At 35.2% G+C, this 12,368-nt stretch overlaps 1 protein-coding gene across 20 annotated transcripts in view; it reads right to left on the reverse strand.

The window, feature by feature from the left end:
* HEATR5A (HEAT repeat containing 5A) overlaps positions 1 to 12,368 on the reverse strand; it is a 99,347-nt gene that overhangs the window by 29,370 nt on the left and 57,609 nt on the right. For 11 of the 20 annotated variants that reach the window (XM_070256344.1, XM_070258105.1, XM_070258565.1 and 8 more), the window contains 4 exon segments: positions 11,574 to 11,733; positions 8,729 to 8,918; positions 7,412 to 7,581; positions 2,304 to 2,442 (listed from right to left, as the gene is read on the reverse strand). In XM_070256344.1, the coding sequence (XP_070112445.1) occupies positions 2,304 to 2,442; positions 7,412 to 7,581; positions 8,729 to 8,918; positions 11,574 to 11,733 (659 nt within the window). 20 annotated transcript variants of the gene reach the window in all.

Here is a 12,368-nt window from a genome sequence, read left to right on the forward strand (position 1 = left end):
CTTATTCATGACACTGGACAATTATTTTTTATGCAATGTCATTAAAAGATAAGTCTTTATTAAGAGATATTAATATGGTTTCCTTAAACTAGGTAAACATTTTAACCCATTAAACATTCAATAATACAAATTTTATATAATGTTTCTTGGTATGATTATTTAATTTTCTCTCTCAAGTTAATTTCAAATAACCATATTAAGCTTTCTCTGTTCTGACATAAAGGCTTTAATTTTATTAATATGAGAGTAAAACAGACAGAAAACAACTATTTTATGGAGAACACTGCTTAATTACTACAACTAAGCTACTGTGGAATTAAAGAATACTGTTGAATTAATACGAATTGCTACACAATATTCTCACTGCAAAGTAATAAAGCATCCCAAAAGAGAAATATAAGCCTGGATCTGGCATCTGTTTCCTCTAATTCTGGAAATACCAAAAGGACAAATAAATTTTCTCTTAATGATTTAACTTATCTAGCATTTATGAAAGCATTTAGAGTCTAAAGATTATGCTATTAGACTATTTTAAAAGAGAAATTACCTTTTAAAGATCAGAAGGAGGTGGTGGAACTATTTCCAATTAGGGGTCTAAAGAGACAGAATAGTCCATGCAATGTGTGAGTCAGGACTGGATTCTAAATCTGGGTGGGCATGAGGAGGGTAGGAAGGAGTCATAAACGACATTTTTTGGATAACTGGATAAATTTGTGTGAGGATCGCACATGCTACTAAACCAATATTAATTTTATGAGGTGTGGAAATGATGTGTGGTCACACAGGAGAATGTCCTTGGAAAATGCAAACTGAAGTTTTTAGGGGTGAACTGTCATGATGTCTACAGCCCGCTTTCAGATGGTTTGGCAAAAGGTTTCTGCGTGTGTATGTATGGAAAGACAGAGAGAGAGAAAATGAATGTCATACAGATAGGTCAATCTATGTATGTGTTAACTGCATAATTCTTTCAACTTTTCCATGGGTTTGAAAACTTATAAAACTAAAAAAAAGGATTTACATAACAACTTCTTTACTATAATTTTACGCACATGGTTAATGGAATAATTCTAGGAACATGTACCATCATGTTTACACAATCAAAGCCTAAAGCAACAGATATAGGTAATCTCAGTGATGAATAGACACTGAAGATCACTCTGGGGGGACTCCCTCACGTGGTTAAGGTAAGTAATCACAGAATAATTTTCAAATGAGTTCTGCAATCTGTTTGGTGACTTCCACACCAGTTCAGCAATGCTGATTAACTCAAGCCAGAGCAAAAGTTTTCATATAATAAGAAAACTGCAATTTAAAGGGCACAGTATGACAGTAAAACAATTATGGATCTGAGAGCTTTAGATATTGGAAAGCTTTGTGAAGTCTGAGACCTAAAAGTCTGACAGCACTTTAGAAACTATATACATAAAAGTGTAAGATATTATCATTACTATTTTTGTAGGCTGTTCGAATTTATATGCATGTTTGGGTTACTGACATAATTTTAAAATGAAGGGATAAATACTTAAACCTTACTGGCTAAGAAATCCTTTAATTCAGCTCTAAAATGTAGAGAAGAAACATACAAACCCTTTACCTTGAAGCAGACACATCTATGACAAATTTTATTAAATGAGATTTTGGGGGAAGAAAGGGACATATGAGATTACTTAAGGGCTAAATCCAATTTCAACTGATTGTTGTAAAAAAACATGCTCTACACCAACGGCTCTCAAACTTCAGTATACATTAACGCAGGGATTGTAAAAACACAGATAACAGATTGCTGGGCTCTACTCCCAGAGTGTTGGTTTAGCAGATTTGGGATGGGGCCCAGTAATTTGCATTTCTAACAAGTCCCCAGGTGAGGTGGATGTTACTGATTTGGGAGCCTTAGTTTGAGAACTATTGCTCTAAACCAGTAAAATTGGTTGAAATGGTAATAATTGTTAGCAATTGTCTCTTGTAGCTGGTTTAAGATGTTTTATATATTAACTTCTAAATTTTGTTTTCAAAACTCATGTTTATACGGAAGATTGAAGATTAAAACAATCGGGGCCAGCCCTGTGGCCAAGTGGTTAAGTTTGTGTACTCCACTTCGGTGGCCCAGGGTTTTGCTGGTTTGGATCCTGGGTGCGGACATGGCACCCCTCATCATGCCATGTTGAGGCAGTGTCCCACATGCCACAACTAGAAGGACTCACAACTAAAAAATATGCAACTATGTACTGGGGGGGATTTGGGGAGAAAAAGCAGAAAAATATATAAATAAAATAAAGTTAAAAAAAAGTTAAAACAATCATTACCTGGAGTCAACTCTTCTCTGCTGTCCTTAGCAAGCATAACAGCATGTTCTGAAACCTCAGCTGCTTCTCTCTGCACAAGCTGACGTAAACAAGCCAGTACGGCTCTTCTCAGTAACAAATAGGGACTACAAAGATTCACCTGAAAAATAGCATTTGGGGAATGAAAGAGCTGAAATTCTTTGCGGCATTCAATAAGTCTAACAGATATTCACTGGACCCCTCCTGATTCTGTCCAGTCCATTACTGGGCTGGACACAATTTATTAAAAACAGAAACTTCCTCAAACTATTCTAGTACATATTTTTTATTATATAATTTAGAAGTAGCTTAGGAGTAATATATGTACATGACTATGCAAATTCATAAACAAATCCAAGCAAAAGCCTCTTGACAGTGTTAGAAGACACAAAATTTATATGAGTAAAAATAGTTTTGAGAGAGAAAAGAAATACAATTGAGAAAGAATTTATTTGCAGCTTATACACCTGTGCTCATGCAACTATAGTGTAATGTTTTACCATTCTCTAAGTAGAAATTTATACAAATCCATATAAGCAATACAGCATACTGATTAAAATGGAGGCTCTGGAGTCAAACTGTCTCAGTTTGAGTCCTAGATCCACCACTTACTAGCTGTGTGACGCTGGGCAAGTTATTTAACCTCTCTGTGCCTTAGTTGTCTCATTTGTAAAATGGAGGTAACACTATGCCCATCTCACAGGACCGCTGTGAAGTTAACACAAAGAAACACGCAAAAGTGCTTAGCACAGTACCTGGAAAGTAAGTGCTCAATAAATGTTAGTTATTATTAACGCAGTCTCTATCAATAGTATTTTATTCAGATGCCATACAGGGTAAGCAAATGCATTTTCAAATAAAGGCAGAAGGAGTTCTACTCAGAAAACACATTCACCAAAAATGATCTCCAGAGAACAAATTATAGATGACAAATTTTACATGTATCTACTTATATATGGATGTACACATATATAGACACGTATCTTAGTGATATAGAATATTCCTGCTCAGAATGAAGGTCTCCATACATATTTGCTTTACTTAGAAGTATTTAAACAATGCAAATCTCAGTATGTTGTGTCTACCGAGAGTAAATGACACGATTGGTGATAATGCCTTCAATGAGCAATTAAAACAAGTCACAGGTTTCTGGATACAAATTCTTACTCAGTGATTTTATAAGTAGAATAAAGTCTCGAGTTTTTGAAATTGATTCTGTTCTATCTATGAATGTAAAGACCAGTTTGGTGGTGTGGTTTATGACAATGAATACATGGTGCTATGACGTGATTTCCCAACCACATTTGAGAAATAATGGCATAGTTCTTACAGTGATCTTTAGATCTGGTGCATGTGGAACAAGAGGACCAAGGCAGGAGAGTTTGTTGAAAGGAGCAGAGGCTAAATTCTGAGAAAAAGAGTAGGTGGTGGCAACTGTTTTTTGATACATAAGAAGAAACACAGGCTAAGAGAGCTAAATCCTAAACATTATCAGAAGCCAAGAGACAGAAAATGTTTGTGAATATATCATCAGTGAAACATATGGATGGGAATGGCTTTATAAAACTGTTCGATTATACCCTCAAGCCACATCATCAACCCAAAAGAGGAAAGAGAGGAATGCCATTCAAAAAGTCTCAAGGTAACACCATTCCAGTCTTGTTTAAGAACTCTGTTGTTAAACACTAGTACATAGGATAATAGAGAAGTTAAAATGTAAAAAGATTAAGTTCATTCATGCCCAAGATTACGGCTGTATTTAACAACGACAAAAAAGCACTCTACGAGACAATTTTAAAGAAAAGTTAATGGATCTATGAGTTATTTTGGAGTTTTTACAAGCATATAACACAAGGCAGGTGCAGCATTTATTCAGGCTGGTCAAACAATATTTTAGAAAAAGCATGCTTAAAAGTACTCTTTACTTGTTGGGTAGAAAAAAGATTGAAGGTTGTCACACAAAGCAAAGTGGGACGCTTACTATCTCCATGTCATTCTCCAGCATTTATATTGGGAAGAGGAACAGAGTGGGTTAAGGCAAACAAACGAAGCAGGCAAAATACAGAAATTAAACTGTAATTACAATTCCTTTCTAAAATGAATATATTAAACCAAAATGATGCAAAATTAAATGCAAGGAGTGAGTGCACCAGCTGGAGAAGGTTAGGGAGGATCTGTTTACACTGGTATTAAGTAAACACCATGTAACATGCTACACATACTGGACTTTGCATTAACGGTCAGCTTAAACAAAGAGGTGCAGAGGAAAACAAGAACATCTACAACCAAAAAAAACCACACAAAGAAACAGCACTGCAAACTTCAAAAAAAGTTAGGAATCGAGGGTCAGGGACCTACCAACACAGAATTATCCAACAAGATCTCCTGCACAAAAACAAATGACAGACCAGTCATGACAAAACCAAAAGATAAATACTAGGATGATTTCACAACAGTCAGCTGAGCATTAAAATATAAATATTGATAGAGCTATCATTCAAACTGGCTTAGCTTCAGTTTTTAAAATACACTAAAAATACTTCATTTTCCAACTTAAAATATGAGTTGAGCTAAGATCTTGAAAATGGTCAACTCAAGAAGTATATACAATAATTTAAAAATGTACATTTGTGTAATTAGGCTTCCCTTTGGAATCTCTCGTTAAGCTTCAGGAACAAAACCCAATCAAGTGGACATGAGTGTGAGGGGAGTGATCTGCATGGCATTCACATGAACAGCTGTCTAGCAGGGGACAAAGTTAACGGTTTACCTCATCACAAGTTAATAATAGATTTTTTACTCTTGGAAGCCAAGTCTGAAAACTGAGAGCACTCAGAATTGCTAGTGTAGCTAAGGCCAAGTTCAGAATGGAAGTTAAACAGCATGCAGTTAGAAGAAAACCCTTTCCAGGAAGGTTCTTTCTTAATGATGAAATGTATTCTGAATATCCAGGGCGTTTCAATTAATATGAAAACACTTCATGCTAAACAATTAAATTCTCTGTGGAAAAGAAAACCTATCATCAAGTTGTTAAATAGGAAAGCAAAAGCAATTTCCTTACTAGAGGGACTACTTTAAAATATAACAAATTAAACCAAATTTAGTAAAGCTTTACTAACCAAAATATTAAGACACAAAATTAATACACTATGGTGATAGTAATTTTTGAATATGATTTCTGTATAAGAAAAAATAATTTTATAACAAATATTATGAGTAATATGAATAAGATTTGTAATTCTTACTTCTGATTTTCTCAATTGCTATGAATGTACCTAAAAGAAAACTCTAACACTATTTTTCTTTATATGTAACCTTTCTCAGTCTGGGAAAAGAAAAGAGTAACGAGTTTAACTGATCATGAAATAGTAGTTAGTCTTGGTCTTCATTTCTCAATAAACTTTACGTAATAAATGAATTCATGTACCAGTTAAAGGAGAAATTTTAAAAGGCTACTAATGAAAAATTTCTACTACAATTCAAGAATAAAAAATCGCAGTATCATTACATTTAAATGGAGAATAAAAGTTAGACCAACTTGCAAAGGAGTAGATATTTTTCAATAACTGGTTTTGGTGATGATTCTTCGAACACAAAGAACGATATTCCTGGGGAAAATTCGTTGAGTGGGAAAGGTAAAATCTTTTCCAGTAAGTGCTATTTTCTCTAAAATGTGTTTAACAGACAGGACCAAGTTTTTATCAGAAAAGTTAGTCACATCCTCTTTTTAAGAGTCTTAAACAATTATGACTACCAAACCAATATGAAGATTGACATTATATATGTTTTAGCTATATGTTAAGAAAATAAAACCAACTACTATTTATTGAGTAGTTATTAAGTGCCCGGGACATGTACCTCTACAGGCTCATCTTGTGAAATTCTCGTACTTTACAAACAAGGCAGCTGAGGCTGGAGGAGGTCATGGGACTTCCTTCCCTAAGGCCACAGAGCTAGGAGGCAGCAGAGCTGAGATAAGAGCTACCCATAACTACAAAGACAGTATGAAATAATGAAATGAGGGCTGGACGAGGAGCTCAGAAACTGGATTTTAGACTAAGAACTACCACGATGTAGATATGTTATCTTGGGCAAATTATTGAGACTTTTTGGTCCTTAGTTTATCTTTTCATTGAGAAAACTGGTTTTAATGATGTCTGAGGTTCTTTTAAGGTCTGAAATGCTGCATATTTTGCCTCAGCCTTGAAAATGAAAAGTCTGTCTAAAGTAAAGATTCTCAACTGTCATGTTACTAATGGGAGTGTGCTGTGAACATTGTAGAGGTGGAAAAAGTTGAAAAGCAATGGTGTCAAGTTTTAATTCCAAATGTACCTCAATTTTTTTTTTTTTTTTGAGGAAGATTAGCCCTGAGCTAACTGCCGCCAATCCTCCTCTTTTTGCTGAGGAAGCCTGGCCCTGACCTAACATCTGTGCTCATCTTCCTCTACTTTATATGTGGGACGCCTACCACAGCATGGCTTACCAAGCGGTGCCATGTCCGCACCAGCGAACCCTGGGCCGCCCCCTGTAACTCAATTTTTCAGGCAAGTCCAGATAGAAACTGGTGATGCTCAAGGTAAATCTTAAAACCACTGACAATTACAAACTACCTCATCATAACTTTTAGTCAATTGCCCTCATCTTTCTATATTCATTAGACACATTATTAGAACCCAGATATGGATGCAGATGCTGCCAGAATATTCAAGAAAATGTTAATTGCCCATCTGGGATAGAAAGAACTTTATATGTGATAATTTGGATTAGAGGAAGAAGAAGTAAAAAAGACGTTACCACATAAATTTTTTCACATCCTATAGCATTTACACATTACCTGGGACATTTAAGCATGCAATATGTTTACTGACCAATGAATAAATATTCCAGATATTAAGTTCAACATTAATGGGAGAAAATGAATCAATATATGAGAGGTTTAAGACTGAATATACGAAATTTTCCCTTCTACTTCCCAAAAAAGACTAGAACTGAGGGAAAATAGCTATTCTACACAATCTAGAGAATAATCAAAATAAATATTAAGCTTCTAATAAAAGAAATTAAGGATTCGTTGATAATTTTATACTCACACAGAGGCAGCTGACCAGGCTAGACAAATTGACATGTCGTGGAGCAAACATATGGAGCTGCTGAAGGCAAGAGATGGCCTGAGCCTGAACAAGGCAGTCTGGGTTATCTTGCATCACTGCACAACCCAACAGACAGGAAGTCCTTAAGGTAGAAACTGAAGTACTGTTACCTAAATGAAAGCAGAAAGCTTTTAATAATTGGCCTATAAAATCATTACTCTTTAAACATATAACATTGGGTTTAAAATCTTTTCCCCCAATTTTAAACTTAAGGATCTGTGAAGTAAATTTCTTCTACAAAAGCAGGGATAATCCAGATGACAGATTTCTAGATTATGTTGGTTATTCTTAGTCTGAAAGGTTTACAGCAACACAAATCATTAGGCAAAGAAGAACACAGGACTATCTATAGGTTATACCAAATTTTCATGAAAAGTAGAATGAGAAATTGCTAATAAACTTAGCTCTGCTTGTATTAGTTAAGCTGCTTTCACATATTAAAATTATATATTTTGCATCTGAACATATCAGAATATCTGAGTTTTGGGATTTAGTCATTTATTTCTTAAAAAAGATAAGAGTTCTTTAAACAATTCCACTTCATGTCTGTCATTTTAATTGTTAAGGGAAACATTTTTAGGACATATCTAATCTTTCTAAATATGGTACTCCTGTCTTTTCAAGTTAAGAGAAATCAGACTGAATGGCATTTATTTAACAAAATATACTAAACATCTACCGTGTGCTAATCACAAAAGCTTTTCGACTTTTCCCTCTCTTTTTTTTGAGGAAGATTAGTCCTAAGCTAACATCTGCCAATCCTTCTCTTTTTGCTGAGGAAGACTGGCCCTGAGCTAATATCTGTGCCCATCTTCCTCTATTTTATGTGGGACACCTGCCACAGCAAGCCTTGCCAAGTGGTGCGTAGGCTGTGCACCTAGGATCCAAACCAGTGAACCCCGGGCCGCTGAAGCGGAACATGTGAACTTAAACACTGTGCCACCAAGCCAGCCCCCAACTTTTCCCTCATTTGCTAGAGGAAACCAAAGCCCAGAGACATAGGTTTTCCCAAGGTCACCCAATTAAGTTGTGATGGAACTCAGATTACGTTTCCTAGTTTTTGTTTTGTTCGATTATGTCATTATCCAGGAGTCAAAGTCTTCTCAAGACTACTCTCAACCTTCTGCCCATATATTTCAACAGAACATTCTATTAAATTTCACTTCATTGACAAGTATTTGAGTCAGTAACAGGAACTGAATTAATTTTTATGTGCATATTTTTAACGTAAAACATCACAAAAGCAGCTATGCATACCCTGTAGCTCTGGACCCAATGTAGTAATAAGGGCATTCAAACAGCGTCCAAGACTTTGGTGAACTTCAGCATGAGTAGGAGGCACATTTAACAACAACATTATAATGAGAGAAAGGGTAGGTTCCACATGCACATAGTAGAGTGGGCCAGCAGAATCAATTACCAGTGAGAGAGAATGTAGTGCCCAGGTCTGTGAAGACAGAGAAAAACAATTTGTAAGGTTACAGCAGCATTAAGAAACATAAAACACAATGAATTGCTCTTCTGTTGAAGCAAAAGATAAAGTAATGGCAAAGTAAAGTAGTTGTGTGCTATTACTAACTTGGATAGAGAAATGGAAAATTTTAGGAGTTTATGAAATTTAAATGTCCAGTAAAAAACAACTGAGAGACAATCATCTAATTTAGAACGGTATATTTAGATAGAGCTCAGCACTAAAAATTCCAAGATAATGTTTGGTTCTTTAGCTAACAGCTTGAACTAAATCTAGTTTATTGTTTAACTTATACAGAGAGTGAAAATTCAAGTTTTTAAAGAATCAACAAAATCTACAACTATATGCAATAAAACAGACAAATCTCTTGAACACAATGTTGAAGAAAGCCAGACATAAAAGAGCACATACCATATGATTCCACCAATATAAAGTACAAAAGCAGGCAAAACTAACACATGCTGTTGCAAATTAGGATAGTGGTTATCCTTGTGGGACAGGTAGTGACTAGAAGAGAACACGAGGAGAGTGTCTGGGGTACTGACAGTGCTGTGTCCTGATCTAGGTGCTAGTTACATGGTGTGTTCAGTTGTAGACTTTATTCACATAGATGCACACTTATGACAGGTACACTTTCATAAATATATAAAAATAAATAAATTTACATGATAAATATATACATATATTTATATATTAAACAAACAAACAAAATGCTTATGAGCCAAATCTGGCCTGCTTCCTGTTTTTATAAATAAAGTTTTACTGAAACACAGTCGTGCTCATTCATTTACATATTATTTATGGCTGCTTTCCTGCTACAGTGGCAGAACTGAGCAGTTGAGAGAGAATGTATGACACCTAAAGCCTAAATAATTTACTCTCTCACCCTTTATAGAATAAGTTTGTCAACTCTGGTTTAAATGGAACAATACTGGCCATATATTAACACTGAAGTTAAATGAGGGGTATAAAAGGTTCCTTGTAGTATACTCTCTATTTTTATGTATGTTTGAACTTTTCCTAACAACAAGTATGCAAAGAGCTCTCCTTTTAGGAAATTAACTGAGGAATTTTGCCTCTCTTATTAATGGATATATAAGAAAGCTTACAGTACTTTACATGATGCAAAAATGAACTCCTGTTGGGTGAGAGAGAGCAGCAATCAAGAAGAGTCCGATCTGATGACAAGGGAAGCCATGAAAAGCATTTAAATTAATCAACAAAAAAGGTATTCAAGGGCTGGCCCAGTGGCATAGTGGTTAAGTTCGTGCACTCCACTTGGGCGGCCCAGGGTTCACAGGTTCGGATCTCAGGCACAGACCTACACAGTGCTCATCAAGCCATGTTGCAGATGGCAGCCCATATACAAAATAGAGGAAGATTGGCACAGATGTTAGCTCAGGGCCAATCTTCCTCACCAGAAAAAAAAAAAAGGGAGGTATTCAAGTATAAAAGCACGTGCGTTCAGAACAGACTTCTTGAAGGGGAAGAGGAATATACTAAATAGAAGCAAAAAACCCCATATTAAAATAAGGATAAAAGAATGGAATACCTTATAAGTCAACTCAAGTACTAGATGATGTGGAAGAGACTACTAGTAATATGGTAATTCAAAGAACGAAAGCAAACTATGGATTAGGGATAAGGGATGTTGAAATATGACAAGAAGGTGGTTAAACTGGATCTTAGAATACTAAAAAATTTGGATTGTCAGATAGGAATAGGAAGGGAGAAGAGCAAAAGGAAAAATATAAGTGCAGATAAGAGAATGATGTGTGGGAGGAAAGCAGGAAGGTCATCTGTAGACTTGTACTTCAGGGTAATAACTGAGAAGGTTCCTGGGTCACTTGATGGGATTTGAATGAGTTGATTTAAGAAGGAATGGGCGGTTTCTCCAGCTTTTCAGTAGGGAATTAGCAAGATGAAAGTCTTTCAGGGGAAAACAAATTTGGGCTCACATCTAGGGAGAGCTGAAAAGAAAAGGACCTAAAAACAAAGTGACCAGTTAGGAGGCTACTATAGTCATTAGGGGCACATAGCAGGAAAGAGAAAAGATAAGGGGAGTAAGAGACCAGGAAGAGTAATGGCCATTTAAGACTTCATTAAGGTATCAGGACAATGATGATGTTGACAGAAAGGGGTAAGATAATGTACAAAAATATGGTAAAGTGGTTAAGAACATGGGTTTAGAGTCCCTAATTTGTGTTCTTGACCCAATTCCATGATTTACTAGCTTTTCACCTGAGAGCAAGTTAATTAGCTTCTGAAGCTTCAGTTTTCTTTCTGTATAAAGGGAACACACTCTCTAGATCACTGTGAAGATTAAATGTTAATATGTTTAGAAGAATGTAATACAACGCCTGGTACCTATTAAGCTCTCCAAAATAGTTCATGTTCATATCAAGACGGAAGGGAGATTCATTTTCCGAAAAGACAGTGACCTTGACTTTAGACATTGAGTGTGAAGTAAAGTTAGTGAGATTTGAATTTTAAAAATCCATCAAGGTTAACAATGGCTTTAACATTTATTATGGGGGTGATTAGTTACAAATGACTAATAGTCAATAAAAACATAATCTGCATCATCTACAAATCATGAATTATAAGGAAGGCATCACCTGGGGTACTTACCTGCACATCAGGAGAAGTGCTGTCCTGAGACAAAGTATAAAGGATGCCAACACAAGAATTCAAATGCTGAGAAGAACTTATTCCTCCTAAATACCTGTGTAGGGTTCCCAAAGCCAATGAGTGTCCTGTTCTGGTAACCACGTCCCTTGCTGACTTCAGTCTGTAATTACGGAAATAAAAATAAATGACAATCACTGAAACAAAACTAATGCATGTACACTGTCACTTAGGTAAAAACTTTTTTTAAGAACAGTTACAAAATTCAGAAATATATTTACTGTTATCTGACAAAAAAAATTTCTGAACCCGAAAGGTATCTTGAAAAGAAAAATATTTTAAATAAAAATGTCTTCACATTCTTCACGATTATTTAAGTATGAATAATTTCAATATCTTTCAGAGATATACACATTAAATTTATATGGCAGGCATTATTACTTTATCATTAACCTACTTTTAAAAACTCATAATGCTGAGATACTTTAATTCCATATAAAGAGAATTTCAACTCAAGAACTGACTTTAAAATTAAATATAGAAAGAGAAATGAATGTTTATTAGGAATTTTCTTATATACTGTGAGCTAATTTAAGTGCTTTACATTTAGTCCTTTAATCCTCCCAACAACCTTAAGATTCACACTATTATCAGTTCCTTTTTACAAATGAGAAAACCAAAATGATAGTTAAAGTAACTCTTACAAAGTAACCAACTATTAAATGGAAGAGTTGGGATTTGAACCAAGTTAGTATTCTGACTCCAGACTTCAAGCTCTTAACCAAGTCAGACACACAT

The sequence above is a fragment of the Equus caballus genome, chromosome 1 (genome assembly GCF_041296265.1).
Source record: "Equus caballus isolate H_3958 breed thoroughbred chromosome 1, TB-T2T, whole genome shotgun sequence".
NCBI classification, from domain to species: Eukaryota; Metazoa; Chordata; class Mammalia; order Perissodactyla; family Equidae; genus Equus; species Equus caballus.